The 24,087-nt window shown below is 46.6% G+C and overlaps 1 protein-coding gene across 1 annotated transcript; it reads left to right on the top strand.

Annotated features, from left to right (window-relative positions):
• Positions 1-19,964: 19,964 nt before the first annotated feature.
• LOC109739208 (tyrosine-sulfated glycopeptide receptor 1-like) lies at positions 19,965-23,417 on the top strand. The gene has a single exon (XM_020298291.3). It carries the CDS (start codon positions 20,150-20,152, stop codon positions 23,303-23,305), a length of 3,156 nt encoding a protein of 1,051 aa, XP_020153880.1. The 5' UTR covers positions 19,965-20,149; the 3' UTR covers positions 23,306-23,417.
• Positions 23,418-24,087: the final 670 nt, after the last annotated feature.

The raw sequence follows: 24,087 nt of genomic DNA, 5'->3' as shown, positions 1-24,087 counted from the left end.
AACATTTTCAGTAGGTTCAGTAGGTTGAGGAGCAACTCTTTGCTCTACTGGTCGGGGTGACGATACCCCGAACAAGCCCCTCAAAGGATTATGTTCCATATTAACAAGTGACAGTAAATTTCAGCACACTATATAAATTTTTCCTTACCAAAGGCGCTTCACTCCCCGGCAACGGCGCCAGAAAAGAGTCTTGATGACCCACAAGTGTATGGGATCTATCGTAGTCCTTTCGATAAGTAAGAGTGTCGAACCCAACAAGGAGCAGAAGGAAATGAAAAGCAGTTTTCAGTAAGGTATTCTCTGCAAGCACTGAAATTATCGGTAACACATAGTTTTGTGATAAGGTAATTTGTAATGGGCAACAAGTAATGAAAGTAAATAAGGTGCAGCAAGATGGCCCAATCCTTTTTGTAGCAAAGGATAAGCCTGGACAAACTCTTGTATGAAGGAAAACGCTCCCGAGGACACATGGGAATTATCGTCAAGCTAGTTTTCATCACGCTCATATGATTTGCGTTCGTTACTTTGATAATTTGATATGTGGGTGGACCGGTGCTTGGGTACTGCCCTTCCTTGGAAAAGCATCCCACTTATGATTAACCCCTATTGCAAGCATCCACAACTACAAAATAAGTATTAAGGTAAACCTAACCATAGCATGAAACATATGGATCCAAATCAGCCCCTTACGAAGCAACGCATAAACTAGGGTTTAAGATTATGTCACTCTAGCAACCCATCATCTACTTATTAATTCCCAATGCCTTCCTCTAGTCCCAAACAATGGTGAAGTGTCATGTAGTCGATGTTCACATAACACCACTAGAGGAAAGGCAACATACATCTCATCAAAATATCGAACGAATACCAAATTCACATGACTACTTATAGCAAGACTTCTCCCATGTTCTCAGGAACAAACGTAACTACTCACAAATCATATTCATGTTCATAATCAGAGGGGTATTAATATGCATAAAGGATCTGATAATATGATCTTCCACTAAATAAACCAACTAGCATCAACTACAAGGAGTAATCAACACTACTAGCAACCCACAGGTACCAATCTGAGGTTTTGGGACAAAGATTGGATACAAGAGATGAACTAGGGTTTGAGAGGAGATGGTGCCGGTGAAGATGTTGATGGAGATTGACCCCCTCCCGATGAGAGGATCAATGGTGATGATGATAGTGATGATTTCCCCCTCCCGGAGGGATGTTTCCCCGGCAGAACAGCTCCGCCGGAGCCCTAGATTGGTTCCGCCAAGGTTCCGCCTCGTGGCGGCGGTGTTTCATCCCGAAAGCTTCCTCTTGATTTTTTTCCAGGGTGAAAGACTTCATATAGCAGAAGATGGGCACCAGAGGCCTGCCAGGGGGCCCACGAGACAGGGGTGCGCGCCCAGGGGGGTAGGGCGCGCCCCCACCCTCGTGGCCATGGTGTGGGCCCCCTCTGGTTGATTCTTTTGCCAGTATTTTTTATTAATTCCAAAATGTGCATCCGTGAAGTTTCAGGACTTTTGGAGTTGTGCAGAATAGGTCTGTAATATTTGCTCCTTTTCCAGCCCAGAATTCCAGCTGCCGGCATTCTCCCTCTTCGTGTAAACCTTGTAAAATAAGAGAGAATAGGCATAAGTATGGTGACATAATGTGTAATAACAGCCCATAATGCAAGAAATATCGATATAAAAGCATGATGCAAAATGGGCGTATCAGCCGCTCCCGCATCAGGTACTGCGACCAGAAGAGCTTCTCCGTTGCGTTCCCTTCTTGGGCCTGGAAATACCGGGCGGCATCGGCAGCACTCCTCGGGAGATCCACAAAGGCGTCTGGAGTACTCCATAGTCGATTTAGCAAAGCATATCTTCGACCGCCAAATATACTCTGTAAAGAAAAGGCTTACCAGCCGCTATTTGTTCGCTTGCTTGACCTCCTCGCGAGCTGCTCGGGACTCGCACCGCGCCTCCTTGGCCTCTTGGAGGGCCTTGGCGAGTTCGGCCGCCTAGGCCTTATTCTGCTCCTCCGGGGCCTCGCACCAGGTGGCGGCATCTTGGAGCGCCTGCTCCACTTCGGTCACCCGTGCCTCACACTTACGACGGGTATCCTGCTCGGCTTGTAGCTCCGTAGCCGCTTTGTCAGCGGCCGCTTTGCTCGCCCTCACCCCTTCCTAGGCCTCTGCAAGGGCACTCTTGAGGGTCTCGACCTCGGTTGCGGTGCCTACAATCATACACATAGCAGCACATGAGTTAAAGTATGAGTGTGCATTACAATTCAGGCTCGTAAGGGGTCTTTTAAAAGCATACCTTGGGCCTCATCGAATCGCTTGTTAATACGGTCAATCTCATCATCAGCCAGCCTCAGTTTCTGCTGGAGTTCGGAAACTTCCGCGTCCTTGGCTGAAGCTGCTAGCAGTGAAGCCTCTTCATCAAAATAGACAAGTATGTTATCTCTGGAATATTTGATCCTCTGTTTGGCCCCTTTTTCAAAAAGCCGAACAGAGTCTCAGGGGCTACTATCTATACACCGGCATATTTTTACACATGCAAAAGCGGCTAAGAATATTAAGTCGCATACCTCAAAGCCTGTTAGCAGGCTGGTAAATGTTGGGGAACGCAGTATTTCAAAAAATTTCCTACGATCACGCAAGATCTATCTAGGACATGCATAGCAACAAGAGGGGATAGTGTGTCTACGTACCCTCGTAGACCGAAAGCAGAAGCGTTTAACAATAATGCGGTTGATGTAGTCGTACACCTTCACGATCCGTCCCGATCAAGTACCGAACATACGACACCTCCGAGTTCAGCACACGTTCAGCTCGATGACATCCTCTCCTTCTTGATCCAGCAAGAGGGGCGAAGTAGTAGATGAGTTCCGGCAGCATGACGGCATGGTGACGGTGTTGGTGAAGAACAATATCCGCAGGGCTTCGCCTAAGCACTATGAAAACTATGATGGAGGATAAACTAGAGGGGACGGGGTTTCCGGCACACGGCCTGGTCTTTCGATGTGTTTGGGTGCTAGCCCTACCCCTCTATTTATATGTTGAGCCCTGGGGTCGAAACTTGGAGTAAAAAGCCTCCTCAAAGTCGGTTTTGCCCGAAAGGCAAGAGTCCTTCTCGGACTCCACGGCTAGATGCCAGGGTTCCCGGCGTCTACCCCCTAGACGTCAGGGTTCCTCGCGTCTAGCCTCTAGTCTCCACAAAACTTCCTTTTCCACTTTCCAAAAGCCTCGTGTGCTTTCCCCTTTGGCCCAAATAAAGTGTTCTCGTAACCAAACATTTCGGGAGACATCCGGAACCCCTTCCGGTGAATTCCGGAACCCTTCCAGAGATCAAACACTACTATCCCATATATTAAAATTTACCTCCGGAGCTCCTCATCATGTCCATGATCTCATCAGGGACTCCGAACAACATTCGGTCACCAACATACATAACTCATATAATACTATATCATCAACGAACGTTAAGCGTGCGGACCCTACGGGTTCGAGAACTATGTAGACATGACCGAGACACCTCTCTGGTCAATAACCAATAGCGGAACGTGGATGCTCATATTGGCTCCTACATATTCTACGAAGATCTTTATTGGTCGAACCGCATAACAACATACGTTGTTCCCTTTGTCATCGGTATGTTACTTGCCTGAGATTTGATCGTCGGTATCACCATACCTAGTTCAATCTCCTTACCGGCAAGTCTCGTTACTCGTTCCGTAATGCATCATCCCGCAACTAACTCATTAGTCACATTGCTTGCAAGGCTTATAGTGATGTGCATTACCGAGAGGGCCCAGAGATACCTCTTCGACAATCGGAGTGAAAAATCCTAATCTCGATCTATGCCAACTCAACAAACACCATCGGAGACACCTGTAGAGCATCTTTATAATCACCCAGTTACGTTGTGACGTTTGATAGCACACTAAGTGTTCCTCCGGTATTCGGGAGTTGCATAGTCTCATAGTCAGAGGAACATGTATAAGTCATGATGAAAGCAATAGCAACAAACTAAATGATCATAGTGCTAAGCTAACGGATGGGTCTTGTCCATCACATCATTCTCTAATGATGTGATCCCATTCATCAAATGACAACACATGTCTATGGCTAGGAAACATAACCATCTTTGATAAACAAGCTAGTCAAGTAGAGGCATACTAGGGACACTCTGCTTGTCTATGTATTCACACATGTACTAAGTTCCGGTTAATACAATTCTAGCATGAATATTAAACATTTATCATGATATAAGGAAATGTAAATAACAGCTTTATTATTGCCTCTAGGGCACATTTCCTTTAGTCTCCCACTTGCACTAGAGTCAATAATCTAGATTACATAGTCATGATTCTAACACCCATGGAGTCTTGGTGCTGATCATGTTTTGCTCGTGAGAGAGGCTTAGTCAACGGGTCTGCAACATTCAGATCCGTATGTATCTTGCAAATCTCTATGTCCCCTTCTGACACTTGATGACGGATGGAATTGAAGCGTCTCTTGATGTGCTTGGTCTTCTTGTGAAATCTGGATTCCTTTGCCAAGGCAATTGCACCAATATTGTCACAAAAGATTTTCATTGGACCCGATGCACTAGGTATGATACTTAGATCGTATATGAACTCCTTCATCCAGACTCCTTTTGCTGCTTCCGAAGTAGCTATGTACTCCGCTTCACACATAGATCCCGCCACGACGCTCTGTTTGGAACTGCACCAACTGACAGCTCCGCCATTCAATATAAATATGTATCCGGTTTGTGACTTAGAGTCATCCGGATCAGTGTCAAAGCTTGCATCGACGTAACCATTTACAACGAGCTCTTTGTAAGCTCCATAAATGAGAAACATATCCTTAGTCCTTTTCAGGTATTTCAGGATGTTCTTGACCGCTGTCCAGTGATCCACTCCTGGATTACTTTGGTACCTCCCTACTATACTTATAGCAAGGCACACATTAGGTCTGGTACACAGCATTGCATACATGATACAACCTATGGCGGAGGCATAGGGAATGACTTTCATTTTCTCTCTATCTTCTGCAGTGGCCGGGCATTGAGTCTTACTCAACTTCACACCTTGTAACACACACAAGAACCCTTTCTTTGACTGGTCCATTTTGAACTTCTTCAAAATCTTATCAAGGTATGTGCTTTGTGGAAGTCCAATTAAGCATCTTGATCTATCTCTATTGATCTTGATGCCCAATATGTAAGCAGCTTCACCGAGGTCTTTCATAGAAAAACTATTATTCAAGTATCCTTTTATGCTATCCAGAAATTCTATATCATTTCCAATCAACAATATGTCATCCACATATAATATTAGAAATGCTACAAACCTCCCACTCACTTTCTTGTAAATACAGTCTTCTCCAAAAGTCTGTATAAAACCATATGCTTTGATCACACTATCAATACGTTTATTCCAAGTCCGAGAGGCTTGCACCAGTCCATAAATGGATCGATGGAGCTTGCACACTTTGTTTGCACCCTTTGGATCGACAAAACCTTCTGGTTGCATCATATACAACTCTTCTTCTAGAAATCCATTCAGGAATGCAGTTTTGACGTCCATTTGCCAAATTTCATAATCATAAAATGCGGCAATTGCTCACATGATGCGGACCGACTTAAGCATCGCTACGGGTGAGAAAGTCTCATCATAGTCAACTCCTTGAACTTGTCAAAAACCTTTCGCAACAAGTCGAGCTTTGTAGACAGTAACATTACCGTCATCGCCAGTCTTCTTCTTGAAGATCCATTTATTCTCTATGGCTTGCCGATCATCGGGAAAGTCAACCAAAGTCCACACTTTGTTCTCATACATGGATCCCATCTCAGATTTCATGGCCTCAAGCCATTTCGCGGAATCTGGGCTCATCATCGCTTCCTCATAGTTCGTAGGTTCGTGATGGTCAAGTAACATGACGTCCAGAACCGGATTGCCGTACCACTCTGGTGCGGATCTTACTCTGGTTGACCTACGAGGTTCGGTAGTAACTTGATCAGAAGCATCATGATCATTATCATTAGCTTCCTCACTAATTGGTGTAGGAATCACTGGAACTGATTTCTGTGATGAACTACTTTCCAATGAGGGAGCAGGTACAATTACCTCATCAAGTTCTACTTTCCTCCCACTCACTTCTTTCGAGAGAAACTCCTTCTCTAGAAAGGATCCATTCTTAGCAATGAAAATCTTGCCTTCAGATCTGTGATAGAAGGTGTACCCAATAGTTTCCTTTGGGTATCCTATGGAGACACATTTCTCCGTTTTGGGTTCGAGCTTATCAGGTTGAAGATTTTTCACATAAGCATCGCAGCCCCAAACTTTAAGAAACGACAACTTGGGTTTCTTGCCAAACCACAGTTCATATGGTGTCGTCTCAACGGATTTAGATGGTGCCCTATTTAACGTGAATGCAGCCCTCTCTAAAGCATAACCCCAAAACGATAGCGGTAAATTAGTAAGAGACATCATAGATCGCACCATATCTAATAAAGTGCGGTTACGACGTTCGGACACACCATTACGATGTGGTGTTCCGGGTGGCATGAGTTGCGAAACTATTTCGCATTGTTTCAAATGAAGACCAAACTCGTAACTCAAATATTCACCTCCGCGATCAGATCGTAGAAACTTTATTTTCTTGTTATGATGATTTTCCACTTCACTCTGAAATTCTTTGAACTTTACAAATGTTTCAGACTTATGTTTCATCAAGTAGATATACCCATATCTGCTCAAATCATCTGTGAAGGTCAGAAAATAACAATACCCGCCGCGAGCCTCAACACTCATCGGACCGCATACATCAGTATGTATTATTTCCAACAAGTCTGTAGCTCACTCCATTGTTCCGGAGAACGGAGTCTTAGTCATCTTGCCCATTAGGCATGGTTCGCAAGCATCAAGTGATTCATAATCAAATGATTCCAAAGGCCCATCAGCATGGAGTTTCTTCATGCGCTTTACAACAATATGACCTAAACGGCAGTGCCACAAATAAGTTGCACAATCATTATTAAAGTTATATCTTTTGGCTTCAACACTATGAATATGTGTATCACTACTATCGAGATTCAAAAAAATAGACCACTCATCAAGGGTGCATGACCATAAAAGATATTACTCATGTAAATAGAACAACCATTATTCTTTGCTTTAAATGAATAACCGTCTCGCATCAAACAAGATCCAGATATAATGTTCATGCTTAACGCTGGCACCAAATAACAATTATTCAGGTCTAAAACTAATCCCGAAGGTAGATATAGAGGTAGCATGTCGACGGCGATCACAATGACTTTGGAACCATTTCCCACGCGCATCGTCACCTCGTCCTTAGCCAATCTTTGTTTAATTTGTAGCCCCTATTTCGAGTTGCAAATATGATCAACAGAACCAGTATCAAATACCCAGGCGCTACTATGAGCATTAATAAGGTACACATCAATAACATGTATATCCGATATACCTTTCATTTTGCCATCCTTCTTATCCACCAAATACTTGGGGAAGTTCCGCTTCCAGTGACCAGTCCCTTTGCAGTAGAAGCACTCAGTTTCAGGCTTAGGTCTAGACTTGGGCTTCTTCCCTTGAGCAACAACTTGCTTGCTGTTTTTCTTGAAGTTCCCCTTCTTCCCTTTGCCCTTTTTCTTGAAAATAGTGGTCTTGTTAACCATCAACACTTGATGCTCCTTTAGCATTGCGGAGAGCTCGGGAATTGTCTTTTCCATCCCTTGCATATTATAGTTCATCACGAAGCCTTTATAGCTTGGTGGAAGTGATTGAAGAACCCTGTCAATGACACTATCATCAGGAAGATTAACTCCCAGCTGAGTCAAGTGGTTATGATACCCAGACCACTCTTCAAGGGTGCATGACCATAAAAGATATTACTCATATAAAAAGAACAACCATTGTTCTCAGATTTAAATGAATAACCGTCTCGCATCAAACAAGATCCAGATATAATGTTCATGCTCAACGCTGGCACCAAATAACAATTATTTAGGTCTAAAACTAATCCCGAAGGTAGATGTAGAGGTAGCGTGCTGCCCGCGATCACATCGACTTTGGAACCATTTCCCACGCGCATCGTCACCTCGTCCTTAGCCAATCTTCTCTTACTCCGTAGTCCCTGTTTCGAGTTGCAAATATTAGCAACAGAACCAGTAGCAAATACCCAGGTGCTACTACGAGCATTAGTAAGGTACACATCAATACCATGTATATCACATATACCTTTGTTCACCTTGCCATCCTTCTTATCCGCCAAATACTTGGGGCAGTTCCGCTTCCAGTGACCAGTCCCTTTGCAGTAGAAGCACTCAGTCTCAGGCTTAGGTCCAGACTTGGGTTTCTTCACTTGAGCAGCAACTTGCTTGCCATTCTTCTTGAAGTTCCCCTTCTTCCCTTTACCCTTTTTCTTGAAACTGGTGGTCTTGTTGACCATCAACACTTGATGCTCCTTCTTGATTTCTACCTCCGCAGCCTTTGGCATTGTGAAGAGCTCGGGAATTGTCTTATCCATCCCTTGCATATTATAGTTCATAACGAAGCTCTTGTAGCTTGGTGGCAGTGATTGAAGAATTCTTTCAATGACACTATCATCAGGAAGATTAACTCCCAGTTGAATCAAGTGATTGTTATACCCAGACATTTTGAGTATAAGTTCACTGACAGAACTGTTCTCCTCCATCTTGCAACTATAGAACTTATTGGAGACTTCATACCTCTCAATCCGGGCATTTGCTTGAAATATTAACTTCAACTCCTGGAACATCTCATATGCTCCATTACGTTCAAAACGTCGTTGAAGTCCTGGTTCTAAGCCGTAAAGCATGGCACACTGAACTATCGAGTAGTCATCAGCTTTGCTCTGCCAGACGTTCATAACATCTGGTGTTGCTCCTGCAGCGGGTTTGGCACCCAGCGGTGCTTCCAGGACGTAATTCTTCTGTGTAGCAATGAGGATAATCCTCAAGTTACGGACCCAGTCCGTGTAGTTGCTACCATCATCTTTCAACTTAGCTTTCTCTAGGAACGCATTAAAATTCAACGGAACAACAGCACGGGCCATCTATCTACAACAACATAGACATGAAAAATACTATCAGGTACTAAGTTCATTATAAATTAAAGTTTAATTAATCAAATTACTTAAGAACTCCCACTTAGATAGACATCCCTCTAATCATCTAAGTGATCACGTGATCCAAATCAACTAAACCATGTCCGATCATCACGTGAGATGGAGTAGTTTTCAATAGTGAACATCACTGTGTTGATCATATCTACTATATGATTCACGCTCGACCTTTCGGTCTCTGTGTTCCGAGGCCATATCTGCATATGCTAGGCTCGTCAAGTTTAACCCGAGTATTCTGCGTGTGCAAAACTGGCTTGCACCCGTTGTATGTGAACGTAGAGCTTATCACACCCGATCATCACGTGGTATCTCGGCACGACAAACTTTCGCAACGGTGCATACTCAGGGAGAACACTTGTACCTTGAAATTTAGTGAGATATCATCTTATAATGCTACCGTCTAACTAAGCAAAATAAGATGCATAAAGGATAAACATCACATGCAATCAATATAAGTGATATGATATGGCCATCATCATCTTGTGCCTTTGATCTCCATCTCCAAAGCACCGTCATGATCACCATCGTCACTGGCGCGACTTGATCTCCATCGTAGCATCGTTGTCGTCTCGCCAACTATTGCTTCTACGACTATCGCTACCGCTTAGTGATAAAGTAAAGCAATTACATGGCGATTGCATTTCATACAATAAAGCGACAACCATATGGCTCCTGCCAGTTGCCGATAACTCCGTTACAAAACATGATCATCTCATACAATAAAATTTAGCATCATGTCTTGACCATATCACATCACAACATGCCCTGCAAAAACAAGTTAGACGTCCTCTACTTTGTTGTTGCAAGTTTTACGTGGCTGCTACGGGCTGAGCAAGAACCGTTCTTACCTACGCATCAAAACCACAACGATTTTTCATCAAGTATGTGTTGTTTTAACCTTCAACAAGGACCGGGCGTAGCCACACTCGATTCAACTAAAGTTGGAGAAACTGACACCCGCCAGCCACCTGTGTGCGAAGAACGTCGGTAGAACCAGTCTCGCGTAAGCATACGCGTAATGTCTGTCCGGGCCGCTTCATCCAACAATACCGCCGAATCAAAGTATGACATGCTGGTAAGCAGTATGACTATTATCGCCCACAACTCACTTGTGTTCTACTCATGCATATAACATCTACGCATAAACCTGGCTCGGATGCCACTGTTGGGAAACATAGTAATTTCAAAAATATTCCTACGCACACGCAAGATCATGGTGATGCATAGCAACGAGAGGGAGAGTGTTGTCCACGTACCCTTGTAGACCGTGAGCGGAAGAGTTATGACAACGCGGTTGATGTAGTCATACGTCTTCACGATCGACCGATCCTAGTACCAAAAGTACGGCACCTCCGCGATCTGCACACATTCGTCTCGGTGACGTCCCACGAACTCACGATCCAGCAGAGTGTCGAGGGAGAGCTTTGTCAGCACGACGGTGTAATGACGGTGATGATGAAGCTGCCGACGCAGGGCTTCGCCTAAGCACTACGACGATATGACCGAGGTGGATTATCGTGGAGGGGGCACCGCACACGGCTAAAAGATCAATGATCAACTTTTGTGTCTATGGGGTGCCTCCCTCCCCCGTATATAAAGGAGTGGAGGAGGGGGAGAGGGCTGGCCTCCTAGGCGCGCCCAAGGGGGGAGTCCTACTCCTGGTGGGAGTAGGATTCCCCTTTCCCTAGTTGGAGTAGGAGAGGGAAGGAAGGGGAGAAGAAGAGAAGGAAAGGGGGCCGGCCCCCCTCCCAATTCGGATTGGGCTTGGGGGGTGGCGCGCCCCCACCTTGGCCGCCTCCTCCTCCTTTCCACTATGGCCCATTAAGGCCCATTGACTCCCCGGGGGGTTCCAGTAACCCCCCCGGTACTCCGGTATATGCCCGAACTCTCTCAAAACCTTTCCGATGTCCAAACATAGTCATCCAATATATAAATCTTTATGTCTCGACCATTTCGAGACTCCTCATCATGTCCGTGATCATATCCGGGACTCCGAACTACATTCGGTACATCAATACACATAAACTCATAATATCGATCGTCACTGAACGTTAAGTGTGCGGACCCTACGGGTTCGAGAACTATGTAGACATGACCGAGATACGTCTCCGGTTAATAACCAATAGCGGAACCTGGATGCTCATATTGGCTCCCACATATTCTACGAAGATCTTTATCGGTCAAACCGCATAACAACATATGTTGTTCCCTTTGTCATCGGTATGTTACTTGCCCGAGATTCGATCGTCAGTATCTCAATACCTAGTTCAATCTCGCTACCGGCAAGTCTCTTTACTCATTCCGTAATGCATCATCCCGCAACCAACTCATTAGTAACATTGCTTGCAAGGCTTATAGTGATGTGCATTACCGAGAGGGCCCAAAGATACCTCTCCGACAATCGGAGTGACAAATCCTAATCTCGATCTATGCCAACTCAACAAGTACCATCGGAGACACCTGTAGAGCACCTTTATAATCACCCAGTTACGTTGTGACGTTTGGTAGCACACAAAGTGTTCCTCCGGTATTCGGGAGTTGAACAATCTCATAGTCATAGGAACATGTATAAGTCATGAAGAAAGCAAAAGCAATATACTAAACGATCAAGCGCTAAGCTAACGGAATGGGTCAAGTCAATCACATCGTTCTCTAATGATGTGATCCCGTTAATCAAATGACAACTCATGTCTATGGCTAGGAAACTTAACCATCTTTGATTCAACGAGCTAGTCAAGTAGAGGCATACTAGTGACACTCTGTTTGTCTATATATTCACACATGTACTAAGTTTCCGGTTAATACAATTCTAGCATGAATAAAAAACATTTATCATGATATAAGGAAATATAAATAACAACTTTATTATTGCCTCTAGGGCATATTTCCTTCACTTGGGTGCTAGCCCTACCCCTCTATTTATATGTTGAGCCCTGGGGTCGAAACTTGGAGTAAAAGCCTCCTCAAAGTTGGTTTTGCCCGAAAGGCAAGAGTCCTTCTCGGACTCCAGGGCTAGACGCCAGGGTTCCTGGCGTCTACCCCCTAGACGCCAGGGTTCCTGGCGTCTAGCCTCTGGTCTCCGCAAAACTTCCTTTTGCACTTTCCAAAAGCCCCGTGGGCTTTCCCCTTTGGCCCAAATAAAGCGTTCTCGTACCCAAACATTTCGGGAGACATCCGGAACCCCTTCCGGTGATTTCCGGAACCCTTCCGGAGATCAAACACTACTATCCCATATACTAAACTTTACCTCCGGACCATTCTGGAGCTCCTCGTCATGTCCATGATCTCATCAGGGACTCCAAACAACATTCGGTCACCAACATACATAACTCATATAATACTATATCGTCAACGAACGTTTAGCGTGTGGACCCTACGGGTTCGAGAACTATGTAGACATGACCGAGACACCTCTCTGGTCAATAACCAATAGCGGAACCTGGATGCCCGTATTGGCTTCTACATATTCTACGAAGAACTTTATCGGTCGAACCACATAACAACATACGTTGTTCCCTTTGTCATCGGTATGTTACTTGCCCGAGATTCGATCGTCGGTATCACCATACCTAGTTCAAATCTCATTACTGGCAAGTCTCTTTACTCGTTCCGTAATGCATCATCCCGCAACTAACTCATTAATCACATTTCTTGCAAGGCTTATAGTGATGTGCATTAGCGAGAGGGCCCAGAGATACCTCTCCAACAATCGGAGTGACAAATCCTAATCTCGATCTATGCCAACTCAACAAACACCATTGGAGACACCTGTAGAGCATCTTTATAATCACCCAGTTATGTTGTGACGTTTGATAGCACACTAAGTGTTCCTCCGGTATTCAGGAGTTGCATAATCTCATAGTCAGAGGAACATGTATAAGTCATGATGAAAGCAATAGCAACAAACTAAACGATCATAGTGCTAAGCTAACGAATGGGTCTTGTCCATCACATCATTCTCTAATGATGTGATCCCGTTCATCAAATGACAACACATGTCTATGGCTAGGAAACATAACCATCTTTGATAAACAAGCTAGTCAAGTAGAGGCGTACTAGGGACACTCTGTTTGTCTATGTATTCACACATGTACTAAGTTTCCGGTTAATACAATTCTAGCATGAATAATAAACATTTATCATGATATAAGGAAATATAAATAACAACTTTATTATTGCCTCTAGGGCACATTTCCTTCAGTAAAAGCTTCGTTCAGCCCGCTTTTTGCGGACTGAACCTTCTCAACCACCGTCCCCATTAGGGTACGGTGCTCTTCCATGACGGAAGCATGTCGAAGTGCTTCCCTCAATGTATCCGGCGCTTCCGGATTGATGGAGGTCATCGGTGGAGCCGGAGCTCCCCCCCCCTTCAAAGGGGGCTGCTCGCTCGATTCGGGAGCCACGTGGGTCTCCGGAGTCGTATTCGGCTGGGGGCCGGACTTGTCCGGGCCCCCGTAATCAGTTTCCATGGGGGTTGTGTCCCCCATGTTTTTGGCAGCCGAGGCATTACCCTTTGGCGTCGTTTCTGTCGCCTTCCGCACTTCTCCCTGGCCCGGAGAGGTCCTTTGGGACAACACCTCGGTGTCGTCTGCGGCATGAGGCGGAGAGGCTCGCGGAGGCATTTCACTGTCCATCATCTCCGGTGCCAAAGAATTCCCCGAAGACGATGATTGTTGGGGGAGATCACGGGCCGGACCGAAATACATAGATGATATGTTATTCTACAATTTATAAAAAGCCGGATATATACAGTATCTTTGAATACTTACGATTCGGCCAGGGGCTTCGGCCTGGGGTGCCACTCAGGGACGGCTTCGGCGTCCGATTCCGAATCGTCCGAAAGGGAGATCTCCCCCTTCTTGGACGCCTCCGCCTCTAGGTCCATGGAAGCCCCCCTTTTCTTCTTTCCTCTCTTAAGGGGAGAACTGCTCTCCTCCTCTTCCTCTTCCGTCTTCATCTCCCTCGTGGGAGGAGAGGGCTTCGGTGTCTTCGGACGCTATGTCCGAAGTACCTTTACGGCGGAGGCCACTTCTGGCCTCCTTGCCCTTCTTCTTGGCCTTCTTCTTCAGCGCCTGGTATGGCGCCGGAACCAGCATCTTCGTTAGAAGAGGAATAGCTGGGTCTTCGGGCAGCGGAGCCGGACACTGGATCCGCTCCGCCTTCTTCGTCCAGCCCTGAAGGATGAGGGGAAGGCTTAGCATACTCCTTGGATCTGCAAGTTGAGGATATGCTTGGAAATTTGAAAAACTTACTGGAGTAGCCGGATGAGCGCAGTCGAGGCGGAGGTCTTCGTTCATTTTTGGCCACGACTTCTGGGCCTTGAAAAGCAGCTTCCATATATCTTCGTGTGTTGTGCCAAAAAACCGCTGCAAGGTCCGGGGACTAGCCGGATCAAACTCCCACATATGTAGAGTCCGACGTTGGCAGGGGAGAATCCGGCGAAAAAGCATCACCTGGATCACGTTGGCAAGACTGGTGTTCTTCTCCATCATTCTCTTGACGCGCTTCTATAGCGTCATCACCTCGTCGGACGACGCCCAATCCAGGCCCTTGTTAATCCATGATGCAAGCCGCATTGGAGGACCGGATTTGAACTCAGGAGTGGCGGCCCATGTGGCGTCACGGGGTTCCATGATGTAGAACCACTCCTGTTGCCATCCCTTCATGGTCTCTACGAAGGTCCCCTTGGGCCAGGAGACGTTGGGGAGCTTGCTCACCATGGCGCCGCCACACTCCGCGTGTTGACCATCGACCACTTCCGGCTTCACGTTGAAGACCTTGAGCCACAGGCCGAAGTGGGGGGAATGCGGAGGAACACCTCACACACGATGATGAACGCCGAAATGTTGAGGAAGGAGTTCGGGGCTAGGTCGTGGAAATCTACCCCGTAATATAACATGAGCCCGCGGACGAAAGGGTGGAGAGGAAACCCTAGTCCGCGAAGGAAGTGGGGGATGAACACTACCCTCTCATTAGGCTCTAAGGTGGGGATGATCTGCTTTTTGGCAGGGAGCCGGTGGGTGATGTCCACGGCTAGGTACCCTGCTTCCCGGAGTTCCTTGACATTCCCCTTCATGATGGAGGAGGCCATCCACTTGTCCTGCGCGCCAGATCCGGACATGGATGGAGTGCTTTGTGGGGACAGAAAGGATTGAAACTTGGGCGCTGGAGCTCGAGGGCGGATGGGCTGAGGAAGAAGAAGGTGTGGGGTAAAAGGATGGATCTTTATCCTCTTATAAAGGCAGTGAATATCAAGCGCCCCCCCCCCACGAGCCTTAAAACTCTCCTGTTCCCAAGGGGTCGTGCAAACGGCACAGTTGGATTACCCAAACCCGTATTGATGAGAATCCCGCAATAAGGGGACACGATCTTTGCTTTGACAAGATGTGTCAATGAAGACCGCGCCTCGAAATGCGAAGAGGGAGGCTAAAAATGGTTCAAAATAATAATAAGGCAGGGCACACCGTCTCGCCGAAAAAGCTGTCAGTAGACATAATTTATTTTGTTCAAAGTGTTTTTCCCTTGTGGTTCAGGGTTGTAACTGTAATACAAAGCTGGATATAGTTCTCTTGTTCAACTGCTTTGGAGTATTCGGAGGAGGAACCCGCCTTGCAATGCCGAAGACAATCTGCATGCCGGACACATCGTCATTGAAGCCTGGTTCAGGGGCTACTGAGGGAGTCCTGGATTAGGGGGTCCCCGGGCGTCCAGGCTATGTGACGTGGGCCAGACTGGTGGGCTGTGAAGATACAAGATAGAAGGCCTTCCCCCGTGTCCGGATGGGACTCTCCTTTGCGTGGATGGCAAGCTTGGCGTTCGGATATGAAGATTCCTTTCTCTATAAACCGACTCTGTACAACCCTAGGCCCCTCCGGTGTCTATATAAACCGGAGGGTTTAGTCCGTAGAGGCAATCTTAATCATATAGGCTAGACATCTAGGGTTTAGCCATTACGATCTCGAGGTAGATCAACTCTTGTAACCCCTATACTATCAAAGTCAATCAAGCAGGAAGTAGGGTATTACCTCCATTAAGAGGGCCCGAACCTGGGTAAACATCGTGTCCCCTGCCTCTTGTTACCTTCGATCCTCAGACGCACAGTTCGGGACCCCCTACCCGAGATCGGCCGGTTTTGACACCGACACCTAGAACTATATATACTCCTCTTCCTCCTCCATTTAGGGATAGCTAAGAATAGATCTAGACATTAGAGCTTAGCTCATGTATCTCCCCTTGTGGGATACGTCTTGAGAGAGAGAAGACTCCATTGGAGTTCAAGATCTCCATTGGAGAAGATCCTTAGGGATTCAAGACCCCCTTGTGGGAAGGATCTATCTAGATCATCAAGACCTCATCTCCTTCATAGGATTTGGGATGAACTCTGTCATGTATCTTATTTCCCTTTGATTTTTCATGTACCTTGTGGATCTTGTGTGTTTGTTAGTCTAGTGGATGTGTGATTGGACTTTTTCTTGGGTGTTCCTCTTGTGATTTCCCCTCTTGTTCTTCATGTTCTTCGTGGACCCCCCTCCAATTCGTGAAAGATCTCCACTTAGGGTCTCCACCCTACAACACCACCTATCGTTGTTGCATCTCGTGGACAAATTTGAAGAGAGCTCGAAGAGAAAGCATCGCAGGTCGACGATAGCCTGGCTTTGCATTCCGTGCAACCGAGCCCACGACCACAAGTTGCTCATGAAGGACTACTTCGCCGAGGTACCGACATATCCATCTCACCTTTTACATAGGCGATATCAAATGCATAGGCGATATCAAATGCATAGGCGATATCAACACCACCTATCGTTGTTGCATAGTTGAAGCTTGCGAGCAAAATTGCCATTTTTTCACTTGCCGGAGGAATAGCGCTGATTTGCTTGGGTTTAGGTCATATCAAAAAATAACGGCGGCAATGAGAGTAACTGCATATGCATTCCGGCTGACTATACCGATGAAATCTTCGCACTGGAGAAGATACCACACTCAAATGCGTGCGGGTGTTTGCAAAGGCAATGATTCGGGTTTTTGGTTTGGAGTATCTTCGAGCTCCAAATGAGGAGGGCACAAAGAAGTTGATGGCGATGAATGATGCAAGGGGATGGGCGGGCATGCTTGGGAGTATTGATTGCATGCATTGGAGGTGGAAGAACTTCTCGGTGGCTTGGGCAAGGCAATACACCAGCCACATACGTAAACCTACCATTGTGCTTGAAGCCGTGACTTCACACGATATATGGATTTGGCATTGCTTCTTTGGAATGCCGGGGTCTCTCAATGATATCAATGTGTTGCAGCGATCTCATCTTTTTGTTTAGCTAGCTAGTGGAAAAGCTCTCGCTTGCAACTATACCATCAATGGACATGACTATACCATGGGTTACTATCTTGACGATGATATTTATCCTCCATGGTCAGCATTTGTGAAGACCATAAGTGACCCAAAAACCAAGAAGCACAATTTTTTGCCGAAGCACAAGAAGCATGCCGAAAGGATATTGAGAGGGCAGTTGGTATGTTGCAAGCTCGGTTTGCCTTCGTTCGAGGTCCTACTCGCTTCCGGGATAAGAAATCCGTCAGAAATATCATGACTGCATGTGTAACTCTACACAACATGGTCATCGAGGATGAGAGGGATTTGAACTTACAGTTTTGTTATGATAATGTTGGTAGTCGTGTGAAGCCTTGTCAGGGACGCTGATGAGATCAATGCATGTTTTGACGCCTACCAGAAGAATGAGAACAGTGCTTCGCACTACCAGCTCCGTGATGACCTTGTTGAGCATCAGTGGTAACTCTATGGGAGATAGACTCCCATTTTGTATTAATAAATTCCATATGTATTTGTGTGTGATTTGAACAATTTGTTGTCGTATTAATTATTCGAATGTGAACATTTGTTGTAATGAAGACGATTGTTGTATTGTGAAATGCATTTCGGACCATTTATATGTTTGATTTATATTGTGATTCTATTAAGTTTATATTGTTGAAAATCAAGAATATGCAAAGCTCCGGAAAATTTGCAGTAACGCGAGGCCTCGGACGCGGAACAGATCATGTGAACTTGTCCCATAAAACATTTACGAAATGAGTTTACAGAATCTGTTCCGCCAGAAGCCTCGCGATACCGCAAAAGCTTATACATGCAGCTCTTAAACAAAACTTGCGAGACAGGGTTTTAGCGGATCCGCTGGAGACACCTAATAACGCAAGAGGAAAGTCGCCGTCGGAGGCGACAAAAAAGACCCCCATGAGAAAAGCTTGTCACAGTCGACCACAAGGTACCTGCCCCGCGTCGTAAAGGCAAGTCCAAATTTCGCCGGAATACCGTTCCATGCACCGTAGCGATCCTTTCCCTGAATTGTACTCCATCCCGCCCGAGATCAAACATCTCTTCAACGTTTTTATACGTGCCTCGCAAAGTAGAATTATTCTGTTCATTTGTGCGTGCACGTGTGCATTCATGTGTGAATTTCTGTTTGTGTTTCAAGAAAAGGTCCTACCTCTTCTTTCTTTTTTTCCTTTGATAGCTCAAAGCAGCCCTTTTATATGAAAAAAAAAACTCAAAGCAGCCCCCGCTTGTTTTCTCAGGCCTTGTACAATGGGAGATGCTTAGAGGGGTGTTTAGAAAAATAAACCGAGATTTTCTGAAGCATCAGTGCCTATTTCTACACGAGAGACGCTTAGTTAAGCGTCTACCCTGTACAAATAAGCACCGGTGCTTAAGGAAAGTCTAATTTATTTCTCTAAGCACCTCCCCTAAGCACCTCTCATTATACAAGGCATCACAAGACAGTCCAGACAGAAGCCAGCAGCCAGCCAGCCGCGTGGAGCCTGTCAAGTTGACCTTTTGACAACGGGCCAGACCAATCACAACTCGCTTATTAGACGCTTACTGACCACATCGACAGGGCTCGATTAGCTGTCTTGTGATGCCCTCATTTGCGCCGGATAATCACTATACTGACCGCGACTGATGATGTAGAGCCACAAAAACAAGAACCAACTGTCCAACTTGAAACCAGAAACACGCCTATTCCATCCATTACCACCATCACAGTCTAAAAACGCAGAGAAATTTATAGAAAATACTCCCTCTGTTCGGAATTACTTGTCTCGGAAATGGATGTATCTAGAACTAAAATACGTCTAGATACATCCATTTCTGCGACAAGTAATTCCGAACGGAGGGAGTATGTTGTATCCAAAAGCGGCGTATCCCCGCTCATCTGCTCAGCGTGTCGCCTTGCCCTCCACACGCGCCTTCTCCAAAATCATGCTCACACGATCGCCCTCCACTTTGGATGCTCTTCTCCAAAATCATCCGCCTACACGCGTTGACCGCGACATTGCCGGCGGCGTTCAGCCATGCAGTTCCCTCTCGATGCTGCCGCCTCACCGATCACACATTGTACAACGGTTTGGATCTCTCCGCAACAAACAAGTCTTTTACTGCAGCTCATGGGCAAGAGGGACGCATCAGGAGGTGATTTTACTCTTCAGTTTCTGTCACCAAATAATAATACAGCAGAACAAGATGAGCTAATCCAGTTAGGGGAGCGATGTCAGATCAAGCAAACTAAACGCGTGACATGAAACATCATCAAGGACTTGATCAAGAATGACTGCTAAGAATAAACACACCGGGATAGTATGTAGGAGAAGTGATGTGAGATCAATTAAATTAAATTAAACGCGTGCAGTAACAGATCATCAAGTACTTAATCATGGATCACAAAGTCAACTTACCGACAGGCAATCGCAGGCGGCCGCGGCGAAAATGTCAAGGTGTGAACGTGGACGATGATGCACCGGATAGGCAATAGCAGCCAATCCTTGACCCATTTCTCTTTCCTTCGCCTGAGAGCGACCTGAGGAGAGGATCAAACAAAAAGGAGCCGTGAGCTCCTTGTGTCCCGTTCCTCTCGTGCTCTTTCTTCACCAGCCCGGCCATTCATTGGTTCCCTTTGCTAGCTTCCTCAGAAAGCCATGCAGATGCAGCCACACCATTGCCCAAACAGGAGCAGGCCTTTCCTCGGCTTGGCCCTCCTGCTGCTGCTCGTCTCCTTGGCCTCCCCGGCCAGCTCCTGCACGGCGCAGGAGAGGAGCTCCCTCCTCCAGCTCCTCGCTGGGCTCTCGCGGGACGACGGGCTTGCGGCGGCCTGGCGGAGGAACACGGACTGCTGCACGTGGGATGGGATCACCTGCGGCGGCCCCGATGGAGCGGTCACCGATGTTTCGCTGGCTTCTCGAGGCCTCGAGGGGTCCATCTCGCCGTTCCTGGGCAACCTCACCGGCCTCCTCCGCCTCAACCTGTCACGCAACTCGCTGTCCGGCGGCTTGCCGCTGGAGTTGGTGTCATCGAGCAGCATCGTTGTCCTTGACGTCAGCTTCAACCGCCTGACTGGAGTGCTGAGCGAGCTGCCACCTTCAACACCTGCGCTGCCTCTGCAGGTACTCAACATCTCAAGCAACCTGTTTACAGGAAGGTTTCCATCTGCTATATGGGAGGTGATGAAGAGCCTGGTCGCGCTCAATGCCAGCACCAACAGCTTTACTGGGCAGATACCAATTACCCCCTGTGTGAGCGCGCCGTCTTTGGCCGTGCTCGAACTCAGTTTTAACGAGTTCAGTGGAAATATCCCTCCAGGACTCAGTAATTGCTCCATGCTGAAACTCCTCGGCGCTGGCTACAACAACCTCAATGGGACTCTTCCAGACGAGCTCTTCAAAGTTACCTCGTTAGAGCACCTCTCTTTGCCTAGCAATGGCTTAGAAGGAGCTATCAATGGCATCAGCAAGCTCACAAATCTGGTCGCCCTTGATCTTGGGGGGAATGAGCTCACTGGCAGTATTCCAGAGTCTATTGGTGAGCTGAAGAGATTGGAGGAGCTGCATTTGGAACACAATAACATGTCAGGGGAGCTGCCATCAACTCTGAGCAACTGCACAAATCTCGTAACAATTGACCTCAAGAGCAACCAGTTCATTGGAGAACTTACCCAGGTCAACTTCACAAGCCTGCCAAATCTAAAAGTTTTAGATCTTCTGTACAACAACTTAACAGGCACAGTTCCAGAAAGCATGTACTCCTGCAGCCGGCTGACTGCAATACGGCTATCTAGTAACAATTTCCATGGCCAGTTGTCAGAAAGAATAGGCAATCTGAAGTCCCTCGCATTCCTGTCACTTGTTAACAACTCCCTGACAAATATCACAAGAACACTTCAGATCCTTAGGAGTTCCAGGAGCCTCACCACCCTTCTTCTTGGGTTCAACTTCATGCATGAGACCATGCCAGAGGATATCAACACTGATGGTTTTGGGAGTCTTCAGGTTTTTTCGATGAATGACTGTTCATTGTCTGGAACAATTCCTCATTGGTTATCAAAGCTACCGAATTTGGAGATGTTATTTTTACACAACAATCACCTCACTGGGTCAATACCTGACTGGATCAGCAGCCTAAACTTGCTCTTCTATCTAGACATAACAAACAACAGCCTTACAGGGGAAATTCCAAGTGCCTTAATGGAGATGCCAATGCTAAAGTCAGACAAAACTGCACCAAAGGTCTTTGAGCTGCCTGTTTATAATAAGAGCCCATTTATGCAATATCGCATGCCCAGTGCTTTTCCTAAAGTACTGAATCTAGGGATGAATAACTTCACTGGCGTGATACCTGAGAAGATTGGTCAGTTGAAAGGACTCGTTTCCCTCAACCTGAGCTCCAACCAACTATCTGGAGAGATCCCAGAAGCAATCTGCAACCTCACGAACCTGCAGGCGCTCGACTTGTCTGGTAATCATCTCATTGGTACAATTCCAGCTGCACTAAACAATCTGCACTTCCTTTCCAAATTCAACATTTCCAATAATGACCTAGAAGGATCTATTCCGGCTGTGGGGCAGCTTAGCACGTTTCCAAATTCTAGCTTTGATGGCAACCCAAAATTGTGCGGCCATATGCTTGTAAACCACTGCGGCTCAGCTGAAACACCTCTGATCACCCAGAGACGAAAGAAAAAGAAGAGTGTTTTTGCACTTGCATTTGGTGTATTTTTCGGAGGGGTGGCCATTCTTTTCTTGCTGGCTCGTCTCCTTGTCTTGCTCAAGGGTACAAGTTTCATGAAAAAAAGGCAGAACAACAACAGCGATGACATAGAGGCAACATCTTCAAATCTCAATTCAGAATACTCCTTGGTGATGGTTCCACGAGGCAAGGGAGAACAAAACAAACTCACACTGACGGATCTCCTGAAGGCTACAAAGAACTTTGACAAGGATCATATCATTGGCTGTGGAGGATATGGGCTAGTCTACAAGGCTGAGCTACCTGATGGCTCAAAGGTCGCCATAAAAAAGCTCAATAGTGAAATGTGTCTGATGGAAAGGGAATTCAGTGCAGAGGTTGATGCACTCTCCACGGCAGAGCATGACAATCTTGTACCATTCTGGGGTTACTGCATACAGGGAGATTCAAGACTACTGATATACTCCTACATGGAGAACGGCAGCCTGGATGATTGGCTTCACAACAGGGACAATGATGACAGCCCATTTCTTGACTGGCCGATGCGGCTGAAGATTGCACAAGGAGCAAGCCAGGGTCTATCTTACATCCACGATGGATGCAAGCCTCACATTGTTCACCGTGACATCAAGTCGAGCAACATCCTACTGGACAAAGACTTCAAAGCTTATGTTGCAGACTTTGGGCTGTCCAGATTGATCTTTCAAAACAGAACTCATGTGACAACTGAGTTGGTTGGTACTCTCGGTTACATCCCCCCAGAGTACGGGCAAGGATGGGTTGCTACATTGAGAGGTGATATGTACAGTTTTGGTGTGGTCCTGCTTGAACTGGTCACGGGGAGGCGGCCTGTTCAAATCTGTCCCAGGTCAAAAGAGCTTGTCAAGTGGGTACAGGAGATGAGATCCAAAGGGAAGCAGATTGAAGTCCTGGATCCAACACTTCGAGGCACAGGATATGAAGAACAGATGCTGAAGGTGCTTGAAGTTGCTTCCCAGTGTGTCGACCACAATCCTGGCGTGAGGCCAGCCATACAGGAGGTAGTATCTTTCCTGAACACCATAGACGCTAACCTGCAGAAGCAAAATTCAGTTAGCTCACAATGTAGATAGCAAATTATGCTGCAATGCACAGAGTAGATTGTATAGTATATGCAACAGCTACTAGTTCTGTTCTAATTTGTACAGATTGTGACACACCGCTATACGGAAATCTTGTAATTCATCTCCGCTTTCCCTCTTCACAACACAAACTGTGTGTGCCATGAGTAATGATAATGAGCAGTTGCTCAGTTCATCGATCTCTAACATTCCCCTTCTAAATTGTGCATGGAAAGAGCAGCAACAATTTGATGTGTATAGTTCGAACTTAGAACACCAAAACTGGCACCTAAGACAAAGCACAACTCATCAACAAGTCTCTGTGGTGTGTATGCCAGCTAAACCCTGAAACCTAGCAGAGGCAGGCCTGCATTGCACAAGGCCCCCACACCGAGACTAATAGTAATAACCTAATTAGTAACTGCGCCGCGGCGTTTCTGAATGCCGCCATGAGATTCCGCTTCCTCCGGTAGTTCAATTGATTAGAGACATCCTTATCACCGGAGCAGACTGCAGACCAATCGTGCAGCGGCGGCGCCTGCAGCACGCGGCGCAACGAGCAAACTGAAATGCGGCTGACGCGCGCGGGCTAAAGAGTAAGGAACCGGAGGCGAGGGTGCGGTGATCACCTGACCGTGGCAGTCGCGGTCGCGTCTGGCTATCCGTCCTGCGCGGCCGCGAGGCGACGCCGCGGCGCCGCCGTTCGCCGGTTCGAGAGTTGCAGGGGGTTCATCTGCGGGAGAAATAGACGAGAGAAAAGAAAAGAAAAGGCCCCGGTGACCAGACCTGTCCAC

This window comes from Aegilops tauschii, chromosome 6 (genome assembly GCF_002575655.3).
Source record: "Aegilops tauschii subsp. strangulata cultivar AL8/78 chromosome 6, Aet v6.0, whole genome shotgun sequence".
Lineage (NCBI taxonomy): Eukaryota > Viridiplantae > Streptophyta > Magnoliopsida > Poales > Poaceae > Aegilops > Aegilops tauschii.
This window is presented reverse-complemented; position numbering and strand designations above follow the sequence as displayed.